This window comes from Lagopus muta, chromosome 29 (assembly GCF_023343835.1).
Source record: "Lagopus muta isolate bLagMut1 chromosome 29, bLagMut1 primary, whole genome shotgun sequence".
In the NCBI taxonomy this organism is placed as follows: Eukaryota; Metazoa; Chordata; class Aves; order Galliformes; family Phasianidae; genus Lagopus; species Lagopus muta.
The window spans coordinates 1,854,751-1,876,355 of record NC_064461.1 but is presented as its reverse complement, the minus strand read 5'-3'; the positions used below and the strand labels follow the sequence as shown (position 1 = coordinate 1,876,355).

Here is a 21,605-nt window from a genome sequence, read left to right as displayed (position 1 = left end):
CCGGGAGCTTTGGGGGCACCGTCTGACTTTTCCCCCCCCTCCTTCCTCATTGCTCCCCAGCGCTGCCGCAGGACACGGTGCTGGGCCGCCCCGGAGCCAACGTGACGCTGCTGTGCCGGGATCCGGAGCCGCCCAACGGCACCGTGCTGTGGTCCGGGAGGAGGCGGGCGTTGGGGGGGGGCAACGAGCTGCTGCTGGAGGGGCTGCGGCCGGAAGACGCCGGGCGGTACAGCTGCCACCAGGGGGGTCACACATTGCGCACCGTGCGTCTGCTGGTGAAGGTGGGTGCGCGATGGGGGGGCCGCTTTGGGTCCGGGTCTCCCCGCAACCCCCCCCAGCACCTCACTGCCCCGCAGAGCCCCCCGAACCCCCCCGCGTCTCCTGCTCCCGGCGCAGCCACGACAAAGATGTGCTCTGTGAGTGGCGGCCGCGCGCATCGCCGGCTCCGGGCACGCGGGGCGGTGCTGTGGATGAAGCGCAGGTGAGCTCCTCCCCCCCCCTTACATCCCCATAAGCCGTTCCCCATTGTGGGGAGATGGAGGGGGGGCTGCCTTAGGATCCCCCCCCCCTGCCTCGTGCCGCATCCTCGTGCCCCCAAACCAGATTCACAGCGGAGAACGTGACAGAGCAGCGGTGCCGCTTCTACTCCACGGCACAGAAATTTGTCTGTCGGGTGAAGGTTCCGCCTGGCACCGAAGGCACCAAAAGCCCTCGTGGTGTCTGTCTGCGTCAGCAGCCGCGCGGGGAGCAGCGCTGGGGAGGACCCGCATCATCACCCTCAATGGCATCTGTGAGCGCCCGTCCCTGAGACCCCCCCCCAGACCCCAAACCTCGTGGTGCCCGCGCCCCCCCAGCTCCTTCCCACGCTGATCCCCTGCGCTGCCCTGGTCCCCAAAGCTCCCCAGGTCCCCAAAACCTCGCGCTGCCTACATTCCTCTCCCCCCAGTGCTGATCCCTGAGTCTGACGCTGCCCTGATCCCCAAAGCTCCCCACGTCCCCGTCCCTAAGCCTCCCCAGACCCCAAACCTCATGGTGTCTGTGTCCCCCAGCTCCTTCCCACACTGATCCCCGAGCCCTGCGCTGCCCTGATCCCCAAAGCTCCCCATGTCCCCATCCCTGAGCACTCGTGTCCCCAAAGTCTTGTGCTGCCCACATTCTCAACCCCTGGTGCTGAGCCCTGTGCTGTCCTGCTCCCTAAAGCTCCCCACGTCCCCATCCCTAAGCCCCCCAGACCCCAAACCTCGTGGTGTCTGTGTCCCCCAGCCCCCTCCCATTCTGATCCCTGAGCCCTGCACTGCCCTCATCCCCAAAGCTCCCCATTCCCGCACCCCTGAGCCCCCAGGTTCCCCAAAACCTCGTGCTGCCCACATCCCCAACCCCCAGTGCTGATCCCTGAGTCTGACGCCGTCCCAATCCCCACGGCGCCCCAGTTCCCGAGTCTCCACTCCCCAATCCACCCCCCAATGTTCTGAGCCCCCCGGTTCTGACCCCTGAGCTCTCTGCTGTCCGTGCCCCCAACCCCCATGGCACCCTCATCCCCTGACCCCCCACACTGACCCCTCAACCCCACACTGTCCCATTCCTCAACCCCCCCCGCATCCCATTTGCTGCCTCCCCACTCCCCAAACCCCCTCCAGTTCCGATCCCACAGCCCCCAAATGCTGTTCCCCACACCCCTGACCCCACAGTGAAGCCGGACCCCCCCCTGAACGTGACTGTGGAGGCGGTGGAACTTTCCCCACGGCGGCTGCGCGTGCGCTGGAGTTACCCCCCCTCCTGGGACCCCCGCTTCTATTGGCTGCGCTTCCAGGTGCGCTACCCGCCCCGAGCCGACCCCGACCTTCACCCAGGTGAGCCCAGGTGCCATGGGGTGATGGGGGGGGGGGGGGGGGGGGTTGTGTATGTCAGCCTGCTCCATGTGTGTCCTCCCCCCCCCCCCAAAAAAAAGGTGGACCAGGTGACACGGCTGTGGTTGGACATCGGTGATGCCTGGCGGGGCACCCGGCACGTGGTGCAGGTGAGGGCGCAGGAGGAGTTTGGGCACGGAGCGTGGAGCGAATGGAGCCGGGAGGCGGTGGGCACCCCCTGGACAGGTAATGGGGGGTGGGAGGGTGGGATCATGGCCTCCCCCCCCCCCCCCCACCACCCAAGTGTGGGGCTGTGCGGGGGTCCCCTGTGTCACACCAACCCCCCCCCCCCCTCTTACCTCACCTTGCAGAGCCCCGCGATGTCACTGAGATGGGACCATACAGCTCACAGGTAGGGATGGTGTCACCGTGTCTCTGTGTGGGGCTGCCCCATAGAACCCCCCCTCCGCCCCCCCCCCTAAATCCCCACTCTGCCCCCACCTGTGTCCCCTGCAGTTCCCTGCTGAGGATGATCCCTACGGCTATGGGGCCACGCTGCCACCCGAGCTCTTCGGTGATGACACCACTGATGATGCCGGGGGTAAGGATGGGACTGGGGGCTCCATGGGGGGGCTGGGGGCTCCATGGGGGGGCTGGGACCCCCCCCCAACCTCATCATTGACCCCCCACCCCACACTGTGCTGCAGGGGCCGTGCTGGAGGCTGCCGCCCACCTCCCCCACGTCCCCCTATGCCCTTCTGGTGGCGGGGGGCAGCCTGCTGCTGGCCATTGCCCTCTGCTTCGCCATAGGGATGAGGTGAGTGCTGGGGGGGGGGGGGGGGGGCATGGAGGAGGTGGGGGGGGCCACACCATTCCATTCTGACCGAGCCCCCCCCACCTCCTGCAGGTACAAGCAGAGAGCACAGGCGCAGCGGGGGGTGAAGGTGGGGGGGGGGAGCCAGCACCCAATGGTTCCCCTTTGCCCCCCCGTCTCCCCGCTGAGCGCCGCCCCCCTGCTGCCGCCTGCCGCCCCCCCCGGGCCTCTTCATGTCACCAATTTGGATTATTTCCTCTCAGGAAAGTAACTGGGGGGGGGGGGGGGGGGGAGAGCGGTGCTGGCAGCTCTCCCACCCTCAGTCTGAGGCCTGGCTCAGGGTGCGCCCCCCTGCCACCCCCATGCCCTCCCCCCCTGCACTGGGGGCATCAACATCCCTATGGGGATCCAGCCTGGGGGGGAGGGGGGGGGGGGGTGATGCAGCTTCAGGGTCACGGCCAAGCTGGAAGCACTGGAGCGTGAGAATGGGGTCGGATTTGGTTCAGAGTGGCCACAGGGGAGGGGCTGAGCCCCCCCTTAATGCCACGGGGGGGGAGGGGGGGGGGGGGGGGGTCAGAGGGTCCGGCTGGATCGGCCCTGTCCCACTGCACCGCAGAGGGGATTTGGTTGTGTTGGGAGGAGGGGGTGCAGCTGGGAGACCCCTCCCAATAAAGGCGGTGTGATTTTAAGAGAGTGGCTCCTGCCTTGGGTTGGGGGGTGGGAAATGGGGGGGGGGGCTCAGTACTCCCTTCCTGCGTACCCCTCCTGCCCCCCCTTTGCCATAGCCCCCTAGGGTGCCATAGACTCCCCACCCCGGGCCGTGCACCCCTCCCTGTGCCATAGACCCCTCCCCAGTGTGCCATTGACCCCCCCCCCCAAGTATCATAACTTCCCAATGTGCCATAGACCCCCCCCCCCCATGCCATGCACCCCTCCCTGGGCCATAACCACCCCCCCAAGGGCCATAGCTCCCCAGTGTGCCATAGACCCCCCCCCAGGCTGTGCACCCCTCCCTGTGCCATAGACCCCTCCCCAGTGTGCCATTGACCCCCCCCCCCCAAGTATCATAACTTCCCAATGTGCCATAGACCCCCCCCCCCCATGCCATGCACCCCTCCCTGTGCCATAGCCCCCCCCCCAAGTGCCATAACTCCCCAGTGTTCCATAACACCCCCCCCCACCCCATGCCATGCACCCCTTCCTGTGCCATAGACCCCTCCCCAGTGTGCCATAGACCCCCCCCCATGCCATGCACCCCTCCCTGTGCCATAGCCCCCCCCCCCCAAGTGCCATAGCTCTCCAGTGTGCCATAACCCCCCCCCGCCATAGCCCCCATCATGCCCCATAGCCCCCCCCCATGCCAAGCACTGTTACTCATTGCACTCCTTGCTGTGCCCCAGTACCTTGCACTCCCCCTCCCCCAAGCCGTGCTGTGAGCCACACGCTGCACCCTGCAGCTCGTGCCCCCTGTGCCCCCAGCACATCCCCCCCCCCCCCCTCCTCATGTTAAGCAAATCCCCAGCGCTGCAGCTGTGCAGGAAACCGCAGGCTGAGGGCTGCACTGTTGGGTGCTGTGGGGATGCCACACTCCCCCCTGGCCCCATGCTATAAAAAGCCCCACAGGATGCAGATGTGTGCACGGGGGCAGCCCCCAATCCCAACTCTCCCAATGGCACCCATGGGGGCCCTGTCCCCCCTTCCCCTTCCTCCCCCTGGGGCTGTTCTGCCCTCATTCTCTTGTGCCCACACATGGGCCCCATCCGGGGCTGTACCCCATGGTTCCCCCCCCCCCCCCCCGCCAGGAAACCTGTCCTGGTTTCACCTGCACCCAGAGCCTCGTGCTGAGCCCATCCTGCACGGCCTCGTGGCACCCTTGAGGTTCCCCAGCCACATCCCTGCCCCACTGCAGCCCCCATCCCATCCCCGGGGGCTCCATCACCCCAATTCCTGTTCCGACAGCCGCATTCCTACCTCTCATGTCCCATCCCTACAACAGACCCACCCAACCCCATCCCTGCATCCCTTACTACCCCCCTTCCATCCCTGCATCCTTGGGGTTCCCAGCACCCCCCGGCCCTGCTCCACTGTGGCTTCCCCATATCCTTGCTCCCCAACCCCATCTCTGCCCCCTTTGCCCCCCTCATCTCCCTCAATTCATCTGCAGGTCCACAGCACCCCAACCCCATCCCTGCCCCATTTTGCCCTCCCATCCCTATCCCCACCCCACTGTGGTCCTTCCAACCCCATCCCTGCACCCTCTGCCCCCACTTCATCACAATCCCCTGCATCCCAACCCATCCCCACCCCACTGTACCCCCATCCCACCCAACTCCATCCCATCCCATCCCATCCCATCCCACACAACTCCATCCAATCCCATCCCATCCCACTCAATTCCATCCCATCCAATCCCATCCCACCCCTCCATCCCATCCCACTCAACTCCATCCCATCCCACTCAATTCCATCCCATATCAGTCAGCTTCACCCCACCCCATCTCACCCCATCCCATCTCATCCCACCCTCCATCCCATCCCATCCCATCTCATCCCACCCCTCCATCCCATCCCATCTCCATCCCATCCCACCCCATCCCATCCCACCCCTCCACCCCACCCCATCCCACTCAACTCCATCCCATCCCACTCAATTCCATCCCATATCAGTCAACTTCACCCCATCCCATCTCATCCCATCCCATCTCCATCCATCCCACCCCATCCCATCCCACCCCTCCATCCCTCCCATCCCATCCCATCCCACCCCTCCACCCCATTCCCACCCCTCCATCCCATCCCATCCCATCCCATCCCATCCCATCCCATCCCATCCCATCCCACTCCTCTCAGCCAACATCTTTATTTCACACCTCCATCACAGCTCCCGACCTCAGCGCATCCCCCACCCCAACCCAGGAAGGGGGGGACGCCATCCCCTATCTGTAGTAGTAGGTCGGGCAGCCGCTTTCACCCCATCAAATGGGGGGGACACACACCGTGGGACCCCCCCCCGGGGGCAGTCCCAGCCCTTTAGTGCATCTTGCAGTGCACGGGGTGCAGCAGGGCCATGTGCTCGGCCCCTTTGAAAGGCAGCTTCTCGGTGGAGTAATAATGCACGACCTCGGGGACGCTGGCAAAACCTCCGCTGGCCTGGCTCAGGGTGTATTTATGGTCCTTGGTCTGTGCCACCAGGATGTGCACGCAGCCTTGGCTGGTCCTGCGGGATGAATGGGAGGGGGGTCATGGAGGGGGGGGGTGTTTGGGGGGCGGGGGGGGGGGGGGAACGGCTGCAGCCCCCCGATGGGTCCCACCCGGCGCTGCGGGGCCGCGTCCGCCCCTGTGTTTGTTCCAGTCCTGCTCTGATTGTTTCGGCTCCGGGGGCTCCGCTTCCTCAGGAAGGAAACGCCGCCAGCGCCGCCGACAATGAGGGTGGGAGGGGACGCTTTGCCCTCCCCCACTCCCCAGCACCGGGCAGCTCGGGGACGGCCGTGTCCCCCGGGTTGGGGGGGGGGGGGGGGGGGACAAGACGAGGGGTGCCGCTCCATCTGAGCTATGCTCGGACAGCAGCGATTGCCACGGGGCGCCCACTGCCCTCCATGGGGGGATCCTGCTGTGCTGGGACCCCCCCCCCCCCCCTGCCCCCAAATCCCAGTACTGGGATTCCCATCCTTCATCCCAGTTCCACAATCGCTCCATCCAGGACCCCCTCCTCGGTACCAGGACTCCCCTCCCAGTACCAAGATTATCGCACCCAGTGCTGAGTCCCCCCCAGTGCCAGAAGCCCCAATCCAGTACTGAGCCCCTCCCCATCCCAGTATCAGGACCAGCCCATCCCACTGCCAGAACCCCCTCTCCAGTATCAAGCCCCCCCATCCCACTACTGGGACCCCCAACCCAGTGTCAAGACCACCTCCATCTCATCTCAGTACCAAGACCCCCACTTGCCAAGATCCCCTCCATCCCAATATCAGGACCCCCACCCAAATGTCAAGACCCCTTCCACCCCACCCTACCCCATCCCATTCCATCCCACTACCAAGACCTCCCCCCCTTGCCAAGATCCCCCCCATCCCAGAACCAGGACCCCCATCCAAATGTCAAGACCCTTCCCATCCCATCCATCCCATCCCATCCCATCCCATCCCATCCCATCCCATCCCATCCCATCCCACCCCATCCCATCCCCAATAAATAACCCCCTCCCCCCTCCAAGATCCCCCCCCCATCTCAGTACAAGAACCCCCACCCCAACGTCAAGACCCCCTCCATCCCATCCCATCCCATCCCAATACCAGGACCCCCCCAGCGCCCCCCACTCACTTGAGAGCAATGGAGTACTTCCCACTGCCGCTCTCGCTGGTGCGCACCAGGTACCCGGCTTCCTTGCACGCCTGCAGCCGGCTCTCAGCCTCAGCACGTGTGATGGCCCCATGGTACCACCTGGGGGGGGGGGGTCACAGAGGGGCTGTGAGATGCACCCAGACCCCCACCCCCCTATAACACCACCCCCCGGCTCAGCTCGTGACCCACGGCTGCTTCTCCAGCGACACGGCGGGGTCCACACGCTCCCCCTCGCTCTGCTCCGATGGTTTCACCATGCGTGGGGTCCAACTCTTCTGGCGCAGGTGCTGCCGTGCTGCCTCCTCCCGGGGCCGCTCAGAGCCCTCGAACTGAACTGGAGAGGGGGGGTGGATGGATGGATGGATGGGGGGCAGGAGAGACCCCACTGCAGCCCTGGAGTCCCCTCCTCATCCATGGATGGATGGATGGACGGGGGAGCTGAGCCTCCATCGCAGCCACCGCAGCCCCTTCCCATCTATGGATGGATGGATGGATGGATGGATGGATGGATGGATGGATGGATGGATGGATGGATGGACAGATGGATGGACAGATGGATGGATTGGGGGAGGAGAGCCCCCACCGCAGCCCCAGAGCCCCCTCCCCATCCACGGATGGATGGATGGATGAATAGAGAGGAGCTGAGCCCCCTCCGCAGCCCTGCAGTTCCTTCACCATTCATGGATGGATGGATGGGGGGAGCTGAGCCCCCACTTCAGCCCCAGAGCCCCCTCCTTATCCATGGATGGATGGATGGATAGGGAGGAGCTGAGCCCCCACCGCAGCCCTGCAGCCCCCTCCCTATCCATGGATGGATGGATGGATGGGGGGAGCTGAGCCCCCACCGCAGCCCTGCAGCCCCCTCCCCACCCCAGCTCTTACCCGACAGCGCCTTCACAATCTGCTCCTTCTTCCATTCCCAGGGCTGCTCGTACTCAGCTGCCGGGACGCTCATCAGCCCCAGGTTCATAGGGGGTGTCGTAGAGCTGCGGCCCCCTCCCCACTGTCTCGCTGCCCCCCCCCGACCTTCTTGGCCACCTCCGCTTTGCCCCCCGCCTCATCCAGCAGCAGGAGGGCTTTCACCAGGGGGTCCTTGGAGCCACGGCGGCGAACCTCTGTGGGAACAGAGGGTGTTGGGTTGGGGAGGGGGCCTCACTCCCCCCCCCCCCCCCCCTCATTGACACCCCATGACCCGTAACGCGTGGGGCCGGGAGGGGCAGGAAGGCGCCCATCCCCGCGGCGCCCGGTCGCCGTCCCGCTGGCGCTGGCGCCGAGATCCCGGAGGAAGTGGGGCTGCAGGATGCTACACCCCACATCCCCACCCCGGGACACCCCCTGCGCTCTGTCCCCCCCTCCCTCCCCCCACCCCAAATACCCCCTCTGCCCAAATAGCCCCACCTCCACCCCATTTGGCCCCACGGCTGCCCCGCACGGAAAAAAGCCATCAGCAGCAAATCCTTTATTCCCTGCTTCCGGCCGACTCAGTTCCTGTTATTCTGTCCGGCTGCGGCCCCCTGGGTGGAGTTGGGGGGCAAAGCCTGGGGGTGGGGGGACACCGAGCCATGGGGTCCCCATGGGGGGTGGTGACAACGGGACCCCTCAAGGCATGGCTGCATCCTGGCCCTGAGTGCTGCCGGTGGCACCGGGCTTTGTGCCGTGGGGCAGCGGCGTGGCACACACCTTATCATGGGGAGCAGTGCAGGAAATGGGAGAGCAGCTTTCCTGTTCCCAAAGCTCCGCGCCGGGTGGGTCCCCGGCTGACGGCCTCACGGTGCTGCGTGCTGCCAGCGGTGCAGCACGGCATGGGATGGGGCACCAAGGCACACCGTGGCACATGGTGGCACGCCAAGTCATATCATGGCATGCTATGGCACAACATGGCACATCGTGGCACATGATGGCAATCAGGGCACACCGAGACACATCACGGCACACATTATGGCACATCATGGCAGATCGTGGCACATCATGGCACACCAAGCCATATCACGGCACACCGTGGCGCATCACGGCACGCTACGGCACACGATGGCCATCAGGGCACACCGAGACACACCATGGCACACCATGGTACACGATGGCACACCATGGCACACCATGGCACACCATGGCACATCATGGCACACTATGGCACATCATGGCACACCATAGCACACCATGGAAGACAAAGTCCCACCATGGCACACCATGGCACACCACGGCACATCATGGCACACCATAGCACATCATGGAAGACAAAGTCCCACCATGGCACGCTATGGGCACACGATGGCAATCAGGGCACACTGAGACACCATGGCACACCATGGCACACCATGGCACACCATGGCACATCATGGCACATCATGGCACACCATGGCACATCATGGCACACCACGGCACACCAAGTCCCACCATGGCACATCATGGCACATCATGGCACACCACGGCACACCAAATCACACCACGGCACACACCTGTGATCATCTGCTGTGCGTCGTAGGGCTCCATGTAGCCGTCGTTCTCCCCCAGGCGCTCAGCGTCCCGCTGCCCTTTGGTGCGTTTGGCATCGTAAGGGTCAGCGTAGTCCTCCAGAATGATGACCTGGGGGGCAGATGGGGGGCACACAGGTGGGCACTGGGGATGCTGTCACTGCTTGGCTCCTGGATGTGCCCAGGAGGGATGGCAGCCACCCCCCAGCACCCAGTGGAGGGTGCGTGTTGGCTTCGAGTGGCAGCGTTGGGTGGGGGCAGCGCCCACCCTGTGCAGCCCGGGGGTCAGTGGGGGTCCTGGGGGCCATCTGGAGGTAGTGGAGGACAAACCCAAAGGGCATTGCTTGGGGACACAGCCCTGTCCCCATGGCCACCTATTCCTGTTCCCAGCAGAGCTCTATGGGAACATTTATTTAACGGGTCAGTGGGGGCAGGGGACGGCAGAGAGGGGAAAACTGCGATGGAGGGACCTCGGAGTTGGGCTCAGCTGGGCCGGGGGGGAGGGGGGTGCCACGATCCCACCCCACCCCACAGCCCTCCCCTTACCGTCTCCGTTTTGGGGCTCTTGCCCTTCTCCTCGGGCACGGGCCCGGTGCTGGGGTAGCCTTTGGGGTTTTTCTCGTGGGCTTCCACTTTGATCAGGCGGTTGATGTACGTCCCGCAGCTCCGGGGGGGTCCTTCGGCAGCGACCCCCTCCACCTTCGAGTTTTTGCGCATCCTCCCGGCGGCGGCTTGCAGCAGTCCCTGCAGGTTGTCCCGAGACAGACGGCCTCCTCCGTCCTTGCCGGTCCCGGGGGGATACACGGCCCTGCAGCCCCCCACCTCAGCCGCCGAGTTTTTGCGGCTTTTCCCCGGCGGGGCCCCCCCGGGCGGTTCGTTGCCCCCCAGGCTTTTACGGGCGGTGCCGCCCGGTTTGTTCGGTCGCGCTTTCTCCGAGCCCGTCCTCAGGTTGGAGGGGAATTCCTTGAACCATTTGGCCGCCATAGGGCCGGGGGCGCGCCCCCCCCGGGGCCGGCGGTGGGGTCAGGGCCAGCGCAGCTCTCCCCCCGCCCCGAACACCGGGGGCCGCTCCGAGCTTCCCTCGCCCCGACGAGGAAAGGGTCCGGCGGTGCCCCCGGAGGTCGGGGGCGGAGGGGGGGATCCGGGTTCTGCTCCAGCGATGGGCGCGGGGGGGGCTCTGAGCTGCTCCGGCCCCGGGCGGGGGCGGAGGGGGGGTCCTCGATCGGCGCTTCGGGGCAGCTCCGCGCTGATCGCCCCTCGAAGGCGGCGGGGGCCGTCGCGGCTCCGCGGTGGGGGCGATCCCCGGGGGTGCGGCTCGGTCACGCCGGCCCGGGGGGCCCCATGCGGCGGCGGCGGGACGGGACCGGACGGGACGGACGGGACGGGACGGACGGACGGAGCCTGGCGGGGCTGGAAGAGGCCGGAGGGGAGGCGGTGGGGCCGGAGCTCCCCGCCCAGATCCGGAGGGGGCGGCCGCGGGGGGTGGCGGGGATCGGGCCGGGCCCGACGGGGCGGCTCTGCGCGGAGCACCGCGGGGCGACACGAGGGGTCCCCGTGCGGTGAAGCCGAGTGAAGTCTGGGGCAGAACGGGTGGGGGCAGCGGGAGCACCGATTCGACCCCGTGATCCCCCCCACAGACCCCGCGCACTGGAATAGCGCATAGACCCCATGCACTGACCCCTAGGACACCGCACGCTGACCCCCAAGCACTGAAATCTGCACGCAGACCCCCTGAAGACCCCTGACCTCGCACCTGCTGCAGCTCAGCCCCATTGCAGCGCAACCGCTGCAGAAAATCCCACCCCGTTCGGCTCCTTATGGCGCTGGGAGCCGGGCTGTGGGGCTCCGAGCTGAGCACAGGGAGATCCCCACAAGGCTCAGCGTTCGAGGGCTCCGCAGCGCTGGGGTTGGAGCTGTGGGGCTGAGCATCTCTTCAGCCGCTGGGCAGCGCTCAGCCCCAATTGCAATGCTCGTTAAATCAGCGCAGCAGCACTCCAGTGCTCCAGTGGGCCGCGGTTTGTCTCCAGCACACCGAGCAGAGCTGGGCTCCATCCCCGTGTGCCTCCCTGCAGGGATTTACGGCCACGAGCGGGACCCCCTGAGCCCCCTCTGCCCCTCGCACAGCAGCCCCGACCCTCAGCCTCTCCTTCCAGCAGAGAGGTTTTCCAGTTCCTCCCAGGAACTTTGCACTTCTCCTTGGAGGGCTCCTCAAGGTTCCCGGCCCCCCTTTCTCCTCCTGCCCTACAGCACAGCGCTTCAAAACAGCCCCTGGCAGCGCCCTGCCGCTGCTCCTCATTAACCTCCTCTCAGCCGCGTCTTTCAAGGCTCAAAGTAGGGCAAAGGGGTAACGAGCAGAGCAGCTGCCGCGTGAGATAACAAACTTCTTCTGACGCCCTTTGATTTCCTCGTCGCTTTGATTCAAACACCGCGAATCGGCACTGATGGGCTCGCTGTGATGCTAATGAATCAGCGATGCCCTCCAGTCCAGGACTCACAGCACCAGAGAAGCTGCAGCACCCTGAGCTCCACCCCTTCCTCCCTTCCAGGACGCTGAGCTCCATCCCTTCCTCCCTTCCAGGACCCTGAGCTCCTTCCTTCCCGTCCTTCCAGGACCCTGAGCTCCATCCCTTCCTCCCTTCCAGGACGCTGAGCTCCATCCCTTCCTCCCTTCCAGGACCCTGAGCTCCATCCCTTCCTCCCTTCCAGGACCCTCAGCTCCATTCCTTCCTGTCCTTCCAGGACCCTGAGCTCCATCCCTTCCAGGACCCTGAGCTCCTTCCTCCCCCTCTTCCAGGACCCTCAGCTCCATCCCTTCCTCCCTTCCAGGACCCTGAGCTCCTTCCTTCCCATCCTTCCCTCCCTTCCAGGACCCTGAGCTCCCCCTCCTCCTTCCTCCCAGCCCCTGTTCAGGAGGGTGGGATGTGAGCACAGGTGGAAAAAGGCAGCAGGAGCTTCTCAGTCCCCCACAAAGCAGGGTTTCCTCCTTCCCAGAACGTTGCTCCACACTTCCCTGCTTGGTTCTGCTCACAGCTCTGCCCATTTCTCCATCCCCATCCATCTCCCCCCCACAGCTGCCCCACGTAACAACGCAGCAGCTTGCAAAAACCAATACTAGACCACTAACCTTCAAATTAACAAACTGTAATTTTTCTCCAAAGATACATTTTCCATACACATCCATCATACACTGTAACAAAAAAAAGCAGTGTACATGAAATAAGAAAATAAATTAAATCCATAGCATAGGTAAGGAGGACGCTCTAGACTGGAGTAGAGTCGAAAGTTTCCAGCGATACAAGAGGCTCAAAAGTTTGTTTTAATAAAGAATGCCTGCTAACAAGGGTCCAGCAAGTGTTTTAAGTCAGTCCGACTGCTTAAACAGTTTTCTTTTAAAGTTGATAACAGCCATTATTGTCCTGCAACAGGCAGAGCTATGATATCCTGGGAGAAAGCCGGAGAGGCGCGGTGAGATCCGAGCACAGCGTTTGGGAGCGAGCAGATGGGTCCCGCAGCGTCTGCGCTAGCCGTCCTCCTTGGGCGGTGTGTACCAGCCTGAAAGGAACACAGACGGGTGAGGGATGTGGCTGCACAGGAATTTAACATCTTTATTAATCGATGAGGGAATTGAGTGCAGCCTCAGCAAGTTTGCTGATGACACCAAGCTGAGCGGTGCGGTTGATACGGTGGAAGGAAGGGATGCCATTCAGAGGGACCTCGACAGGCTGGAGGGCTGGGCTGGGGTGAACCTGATGAGGTTCAACACGGCAAAGTGCAGGGTTTTGCATTTGGGCCGGAAGAACCCCAGGCACCTGTACAGGATGGGAGGAGTGGGCCTGGAGAGCAGCTCGGCAGAGAAGGACCTGGGGGTCCTGATGGACGAGAGACTGAACATGAGCCAGCAGTGCGCTCTGGCAGCTCGAAAGGCAAATGGGATCCTGGGCTCCATCAGGAGAGGGGTGGCCAGCAGGGACAGGGAGGTGATTGTCCCTCTCTACTCGGCTCTTGTGAGGCCCCATCTGGAGTCCTGTGTCCAGGTGTGGAGCCCTCAGTACAAGAAAGACAGAGAGATTGTGGAAAGGGTCCAGAGGAGGGCGACTAAGATGATGAGGGGGCTGGAGCAGCTCCCCTATGAGGACAGGCTGAGGGAGTTGGGCTTGTTCAGCCTGGAGAAGAGAAGACTGCGGGGTGACCTCATGGCAGCCTATCAATACCTGAAGGGAACCTACAGCCAGGAGGGGAGTCAACTCTTCCAAAGGGCTGACAACAGCAGGACGAGGGGAAATGGATCCAAGTTGAAGGAGGGAAGATTTAGGTTGGATGTTAGGGGGAAGTTCTTTACTAGGAGAGTGGTTGGGCCCTGGAACGGGCTGCCCAGGGAGGTTGTGGATGCCCCGTCCTTGGACGTGTTCAAGGCCAGGTTGGACGGGGTCCTGGGCAACCTGATCTGAATGTGGATGTTTGGTGGCCCTGCCATGCAGGGGGTTGGAACTACATGATCCTTGGGGTCCCTTCCAACCTGGGTGATTCTGTGATTCTGTGTGATTCTGTGAATGCAAGCCCTACGACCTGGAAATCCCCAGCAGGAAACAGCACAAATAGGCCGAGCTCCACTTGCACAGGGCTCGGGTGCAAGCGCTGCGCTGCCCAGGAGGGCACCCGGCTCGCTGGGGCGCTTTCCTCTCCGCACCGAACGGCGCCACGCGGTTCTGGAGCAGCAAAGAGAAAGGTTCTCCCCATCCCTCCAAGCCTCACCGTTCTTCTCGTGGATCTGAACCAGGGATTTGTAGGACTGCTGTGCTCTTGTCAGGCTGTACTGATTCTGCAAGGGAAGTCAGGGGGGACGGTCAGTTCAAAGCAGCTGCAGGCTTTTCCCCACGCCAACCGTGCTGACACGTGGCCGGTTGCCTTCGCACGTCAGCCCCTCCAAAGCCCTTTTGAGCCCACTCAATGCAGGGGGTATTCCCCACATGCCTGCCCCTCTCCTTCCCAAGGCTCTCGTCTTTGTTGATGGGGAGGAAGGAGCTGAGGGTCCTGGAAGGGAGGAAGGGATGGAGCTCAGGGTCCTGGAAGGGAGGAAGGGATGGAGCTCAGGGTCCTGGAAGGGAGGAAGGGATGGAGCTCAGGGTCCTGGAAGGGAGGAAGGGATGGAGCTCAGGATCCTGGAAGGACGGGAAGGAAGGAGCTCAGGGTCCTGGAAGGGAGGAAGGGATGGAGCTCAGGGTCCTGGAAGGACGGGAAGGAAGGAGCTCAGGGTCCTGGAAGGGAGGAAGGGATGGAGCTGAGGGTCCTGGAAGGATGGGGAGGAAGGGATGGAGCTGAGGGTCCTGGAAGGGAGGAAGGGATGGAGCTGAGGGTCCTGGAAGGGAGGAAGGGATGGAGCTGAGGGTCCTGGAAGGGAGGAAGGGATGGAGCTCAGGGTCCTGGAAGGATGGGGAGGAAGAAGCTCAGGGTCCTGGAAGGATGGGGAGGAAGGGATGGAGCTCAGGGTCCTGGAAGGGAAGAAGGGATGGAGCTCAGGGTCTTGGAAGGACGGGAAGGAAGGAGCTCAGGGTCCTGGAAGGGAGGACACTCGTGCCCCCAAACACCCCCAGGCACTGCTCAGTGTTCTTTGGTTCTTCCCAAGCCCTGCCCAGCTGCCCCACGTTGGCCCTTACCTTATTGGCTCCAAATTGCACTCGTGCTTTCCCTTTCACCAGAGTTGCACTGATCTGCATGATCACAGACTCGATGGAGTATGCGCTGCTCCAGCCCTGTGGGTCAGAGCACACACAGCAGAGAGATGAGCGTGGATGGGAGCAGGGGGCTGAGCTTCCCAGAGGCAGAGGAAGGGCTTCTCCAAGCCCTATGCAGGCAGCACAAGCTCTCAGCTGCTGGCAGATGGCAGATTTGGCTGCCAGAAGGGTGAGAGCAACCAGGCTTTGAGCTTTGGGACTCACCTGTTTGGTAAGCAGCTCCATGCAGATGGCACCACCACCCAGGACATACCTTGGGGAAGGAACATGGGCAAAGTTATGCCAGAGATGGATGCAGCCTCGCCTCCCCCCCTCCCTGGCTCTGCAGGTGAGCTGTTTGCTCAAACCAAAACCAACAGAAAGCAAGGAAAACCATCTGCCAACACTGACCACGCTTCCCAGGAAGGCTGCCACAAACGTATTAATAACAAAGCTGCACATTGCTCCTCACTGTCATGAAAACTGACCCGGGAAGCAGAGCTGCAGAGCTCTGTGAGCAGAACCAGCAGCTACTTACCCCCCTGACAGCACTGGGGACACAACCCTTACGAACGGTGGATCGAAAGGAAAGTTATCCTGGAACGAGAGAAGGGAAACACATTGAGAAACGTCTCCTCTGGTGGCTGAGGGCAGCGGGCGCGCGTCGAGGACAGCAGGTTCGAGAAGCCTTACTTTAAAGGAGAAGTTTAGGAGGATGAAATCTGTTCCTTCTTTTTCTTTGAGGATCTGGAGATCGTTGTGCAAAGCGCTATCCTCGTCAACCCTGTCGGAAGGGAAACCCAGAGGCTCAGAGCAGAGGTGATGCACCTCAACTCAGCCACGCTCGCTGCCGCTTGGAGCCCAGAGCTCCCCTACCTGCACAACCCGGCTGCCACGGGGGCCCTGGGTTCACACCCAGAGGGCAGTGACAGCACGCGCTGCCAGCATTCTGCTCCCGGTTTCCAGAGAAGACCATCACACCCTTTTTGCATGCCAGCTTAAAAATAAAGACCGCCCGGCCCAAGGGAAAGGCAGCACTGATGTCTGGAGGGTGTGAGAGCTCGGGGTTTTGCCTGATGCACCTCTTCCAGGACTCTAGGAACAGCAGACAGACTCGCAGAGCCCTCAGATTAGCTCATCTTTCTCTGGATAGAAGTCAGCTGCCCACAAGACTAAGAGGTCAACCCAAGCTCTGCCCTGCTCGCTGCCCCCTGCTCGCTGGGGATGTTTTGGTCCCACCACCAAGATTCCGCCATCCCAAACCGTGCCACCTACTTCAGGAGTTTGACGTTCCAATCGTACAGGCTGTCGTTCACTAGTTCGACTGCATAGTATCCTGCAAGGCAAAAAAAAAGTGGAGTCAGAAGAGGGGCCACCAGACAGGGGGACGAGCCACCAGCCAGCCTGCAAACCCCCTCATCCCCGCAGCACAGACCATCCTGCAAAGAAACCACCATGATGTGGGCGCTTCTGTTGCACCCTACTGAGCCACAGCACCCCAAAACCTGAGGCTCTGCCCAAGGCAGCTGAGCACACAGCGAAGGACCCGTCCCTGAGACCCACATCCTGAAGGACAAGAGGAGCCCCAGGCATCACCGTACTCACCGCCCTTGAAACTTGGTGATCTGTAAATATCCCTGAGCTCCTTCATTAGCCGGTCAGTGGCCTGCACAGACCCAGACACCGCACCCTGCAAGGAACCAGCAGGGGAGAAGCTGCACTGTTATGCTGTTCTCACCACGATGCCCAGACCGCAGCTCCTGCCCAGCCCCCAAACCACACCTCGCCATGCCCTCCCTCTCTCAAGTTTTCCCTTTTCTCTCTGCATCAACTTCCCTCGCCTCAAACAAGCGCCTCGCTCACACAGTGCAGTTGCAGCAGGAGCATAAAGCACGACCCAGCACCTTTCGCCACGGCCAGAGGTGAGGCCCAGCTCCTGGGGGCACAGGGCATCCCCAAACCCTGCTGCAGGAAGGCTTCCTTCAGCCTGGCAGCACTCCTCCAGCTCCTCTGCATTACCCTCAGCCATCCCCAAGAGCCAGGCTGTACCCGTGGCCAGAGCTGGCCCCTCTGCTTCCCCAACCCTCCCGCCCCCTGGGAGGCACGTACATTTAAGTAATCTTGCCTCTGGTTCTTTTTTATTTTCTCTAAAATGGCCAGATTTTCCTTCCCGATGCCTTCATCCTCCGTTTTCCTTCCATCCGCCGGCTCTTCCTCTTTCATCTCATAGTGGTCCAAGTCCTCGGTGTCCTGCGAAGGGCAGAGGAGAGATGGCACCAGACCCACCTCACTGCTCCCTGCTCCAAGTGCAGAGACGTGTGGTCGGAATCCTTTGGGCTGAGGGATCCCAAGCACTTTGTGGAAGAGGAGACTTCAGCACGAGGCCTGGACACGCTCAGTGAGGAAGCTTCAGGCACCAGGCTCCGTCCCGTGCCAAAGCCAGCAGGCAGACAGGCACACTTCCCTTTCCAGATTTAAATTGGGCTCACACAAGCTCTTTGTTCCCTCAATCCTTCTCTGCCAAGTCTCACGCCTGGTTATAATTAGCCATTAATCTTACAGATGCTCCCCAATGAGCCGAAGGGAGCCGCGCATCGGCTCCAAGCAGCCCCGTGCCGTGTTTCTGGAGGCTGGAACAAAGCGTGGGTGCTGCTGCTGGGCAGGATTATCCCCGCTCTGAGGATGCTCAGAACAAACACGGGTCACCAGGAGCACAAGAACAGACTGACAAAAAACCCACAGGACCTTTTCCTCTCCAAGAGAGGCCGCGTTTCACAGCGTGTCTGGAGGCTCTCCTACATCAGCTCAGCTCTCGCTCTGCTCCCACTGCTCTCCCCAGCGAGGGCAGACGCTCTGCCCCTCATCCCCTTCCACAGCAGCATCCGTTGGGCCGATGCTCGCAACGCCACATCAGCAGAAAACAGTTGCAGCCATCAGGGACGGCTGCAGCCATCGCTTCTGCAGCACAGCAGCCACTGCCACAGCATTGGGGCGCCGAGCTGGGCTGCCTGCAAACGGCCGTGGATACGCAGAGCTCCAGTATTGGTTTTAAATCCTCTTGAGCAAGTGGTTGCTTCGGCCTCTCCGGCCTAGCTGCTGCTATTCTGGAAGAACAGCGCTTTGGAAAGGGCTTTGACATTTTTAGACCGTGGCAAAGGGAAAATAGATCCTCCCAGAAAATCCCTCGAGTGGATTAACCTGCGTGTAACGCATCTCCGCCACAGGGCGCAGCTCTGCTGCTCTGCTCTCCTGAAACCTTTGCTCCCCACAACAGCACAGCCTGCTGCACAAGGCGAGGTGTTAGCAGAGAGCACGAAGGGGCAACGCTTCTTGCTAGCTCGCTTCCTGAGGCTTTTTCCCCCAGCTAACAGGAGCACAAGGATTTACAAGCTGCAGATCTGCCCAGAAGCAGCAAAGCTTGCAGACCAGTTACGCGTGGTAGCAGTTTAAACCCCCACCTTTTCTCAAGGGACCTTTGTATAAGGCCTGGGTTTAGCACGATATTCACTTGGCTGAAAGCCCAACGCGTGCCTGGCCGCTGCCAAGTGACCTGCCCTCTGCTTCTGCAGCGCTCCGAGGTGCACAGACCTCAGGCACCCAAGGAGAAGTGCATCGCCCGACGTCACCATGGAGATTTCAAGATTATTCCACCCACTTCTAGAGATCTCTTAAACCGCAAACCAAACAACCGGAGCCTGTGGGTTTTTCAGCGTGATATTCTCAGCCTTCAGTGAAGCATGGCTGCTTCTGCCTCTCCTGCCAATTATCTCCCTCACACGCCGAGCCATCCCACCTCATCTTCTCTGCACGAGTCCCATTTCCACCCCGTGGCTCCCCTGTGCCTCGGCCCCACGCATCCCACAAATCAAATTACTTGTGAGGAAATTTCAGACTTGCAAAGCATGGCAGCACAAAGCGAGAACCCATCTGAGGGGCTCTGACCTCAGCTCGTTTCCCTGCCCTCACAAGTCGCTGCTGCAGTCCTTTGTGTTTTGCCAACCTCCCACTCCTGCTTGGTGACCGGGATTTGGGTGCAAGGCAGGAAAATGCTGAAATCAAACCAATTTTAAACCGGCTCCCATGGGTCTCTTGTCCTGCCTGGCCTCCTCCAGCTTCACCCAAACACGACCTCTGGGCCTCAGCACCTCTCACAGACATCTCACAGCTGCCTGGTACACAGCACTCACCTCTGGCATCTCTTCATCTTCCTCTTCAGAGGACACCTCTTCCTGCGTGCTCTGTGAGGACAAAAATCACACTGTGAGCTTCCTCTGGCGACGCTCCCCTGCTTTCTGAGACACTTCTGAGGTGAGGTTTACACACAGAAGCAATTTAAAGGCAGAACAAAGCCAAGAAGCTTTATAGGTTATAAACCTGAGCAGCTCCAGAGGCGCAAGGTGAGGGAAGCAAGGTGAGTTAGAAGAAATCAGATAAGAAACATCTCAAACACTGCCAGGCATCAAACTGGAGAGATAAAGCTGGGCCCACCCAGGCACCAAGGGAGAAGAGACAGACCTTCACCTGCTGCAGCCCTCCTTCAGGGTTAGGAAGCCTCACCCTCTAAAACAAGGCAGCTCCCAAAATGAGTCTAAAAATCCTCACCCTGAGTTCCTCACCTGTTCTGCCGGCAGAGGTTGGTCCAACATTTCCACATCAGGATGCTGGGGGAGGTTGTAGAGTTTGCACAGGTCTGAAATTATTCGCTTCAGGTGCTGCAGAAGCTGCACAGAGAGCAGAGAGGTGTCAGAGAAACCCAGCAGCACAGGGAGCTGAGCCTCAGCCATCCACAGCACTCCCCACTTCCCCAACGAGCAAAGACCCCACAGATGCTCCTTTCTGCCCTCCAAGCTCAGCAGGATAAAATCCCAAGCGAGAATGCATGGGAAAGCATGCTGACAGGAGTCAGAGCTGCCGATGCTGCGATTCCTAAACCCTCTGTGGGAGCAGAGCCCACCTCAGCAGGTTCTACGCTGACACCATAAGCAGCCGCCCCCCCATCCCTCCCCACCAGCACCTCTCACCAGCGTATTTCCTTTCCTGACTTCCACCAGCCTCTCCAGGATAGCTGCCAGGTTGGGATCATCCGACTCCACGGACCAGATGGGGGGAACAGCTGGATAAGACTCCTGGGAGGAAGGAAAAGGAGCTGAGCATTGTAAAACTCCCATTGCACTGCTCTGACAGCTCAGGGGGAGCTCAAGGCGATCTCAGCACTGAGGAGCATTTGGTGGGGGCTGAGATTGGGGCTCACACGGGTGCTGATAAGGCCTGGTGCTGCTTCTCAAGCTGGGCTGGAAGTGTCGTAGGAAAGGCTCCCACTCACACTGCCATTAACACGGTGCTGCTCCAGAGAGCCCCGGGCTCCCCGTGTTGGAGCCACAACCCTCGGGAAGCTCCGTGGGTGACGGTGAACGAACCCAGAGCCCAACCCGGCCGGGGGATCCCGCAAACGCCCCACCCCCGCGTGGCCAAAGCCGGCCTCGGTGCTGCAGAACCCTCCCGAGTCCCGCGGCTCTCCCAGGCCGCCGCCCAACGACCGAACGCCGCCCGGTACCGCCGCAGCCCCGGCACGCGGCCCGCCCCGGCCCCGTTAACCGCCCGCCCGGCCCTCACCGTGATGTTGCAGTGGATGCGGACGGGACCCGGCGGCGGCCCCCGGGAAGCGGAACCCCCGGCCCTGGCGCCCGCCCCCGGCACGAACTCGCAGCTGATCTCGTCCGGGCAGGCGCTGCCGATACGGAACCGCTCGTGGCCGCGGTGAAAGATGGACTCGAGCAGCCGGAGCTCCCGTTTCAGGAGCCGCCCGGCCGGGGCCGCCGCCGCCAGCCCAGCCCCGCTCCGCCCGGCTCCCCCCGCCGCCGCCTGCGACCCCCGCCGCCTCCTCCGCCCCCGCCCGCTGCATCTTCCCATGGAGGGACCCGCTCCGCCCCGACGGCCCCGGGCCCCGCCGCAGACCCCGGAGCCGGCCCAAGATGGCGGCGGGATGGCCCCGCGCGCCGGAAGTGACCCCTCCCGCCGCGAACGGAAGGGGCGGGGACAATCGCCGGAAGCGCCGGCGTGAGAAGCGGAGCTGTATCGAGTGCCGGAAGTGACGAATCGCGGCGGTGTGGAGCGGAGGGAGTGGCAAAGAGGGGGCGGGGCTCGGTGCGCCCGGAGGGGGAGGGGCTAACAGAGCCGAGGGGCGGGGCCTATGGCTTAGGGGGCGGGGACAGATGAGGGGCGGGGCCTGGGGCGTCCCGGTTTGGGGGTTCCGAAGGTCGGTGCCCCCGGTTCGGGCGGGGCTCTCCCGAGGGTCCGTGTCTGAGCGGAGCGGAGCGGGTCCACGTTCTCCCCCGGATCCAGCCGGTACCGAGGCAGCACAGAGCAGGGGCAGCTGCGGGGAACACCGGGATCTGCCCGGTTCCCTCCCTCTACCCGGTTC

General features: G+C 62.5%; 3 protein-coding genes across 3 annotated transcripts; 1 reads left to right on the top strand and 2 right to left on the bottom strand.

Moving 5' to 3' along the window:
• Nucleotides 1–6: 6 nt before the first annotated feature.
• IL6R (interleukin 6 receptor) lies at nucleotides 7–3,209 on the top strand. The gene is given in 13 exon segments (XM_048929043.1): nucleotides 7–457; nucleotides 459–481; nucleotides 604–703; nucleotides 705–764; nucleotides 766–790; nucleotides 1,689–1,819; nucleotides 1,821–1,850; nucleotides 1,949–2,093; nucleotides 2,219–2,259; nucleotides 2,364–2,448; nucleotides 2,555–2,580; nucleotides 2,582–2,664; nucleotides 2,755–3,209. Coding segments are annotated over 13 exon segments (1,092 nt in total). The 5' UTR covers nucleotides 7–292; the 3' UTR covers nucleotides 2,933–3,209.
• A 2,287-nt stretch (nucleotides 3,210–5,496) lies between these two features.
• SHE (Src homology 2 domain containing E) lies at nucleotides 5,497–10,887 on the bottom strand. Its single transcript, XM_048929075.1, is given in 8 exon segments — nucleotides 5,497–5,878; nucleotides 6,982–7,101; nucleotides 7,192–7,336; nucleotides 7,885–7,948; nucleotides 7,950–8,024; nucleotides 8,026–8,117; nucleotides 9,459–9,585; nucleotides 10,020–10,887. Coding segments are annotated over 8 exon segments (1,248 nt in total). The 5' UTR covers nucleotides 10,458–10,887; the 3' UTR covers nucleotides 5,497–5,691.
• A 1,689-nt stretch (nucleotides 10,888–12,576) lies between these two features.
• Nucleotides 12,577–21,101, bottom strand: UBE2Q1 (ubiquitin conjugating enzyme E2 Q1). Its single transcript, XM_048929251.1, is given in 14 exon segments — nucleotides 12,577–13,025; nucleotides 14,226–14,292; nucleotides 15,128–15,223; nucleotides 15,410–15,458; nucleotides 15,723–15,781; nucleotides 15,878–15,968; nucleotides 16,460–16,520; nucleotides 16,790–16,874; nucleotides 17,294–17,434; nucleotides 19,372–19,422; nucleotides 19,801–19,905; nucleotides 20,206–20,310; nucleotides 20,798–21,055; nucleotides 21,057–21,101. Coding segments are annotated over 14 exon segments (1,230 nt in total). The 5' UTR covers nucleotides 21,087–21,101; the 3' UTR covers nucleotides 12,577–12,993.
• Between the last annotated feature and the right edge of the window lie 504 nt (nucleotides 21,102–21,605).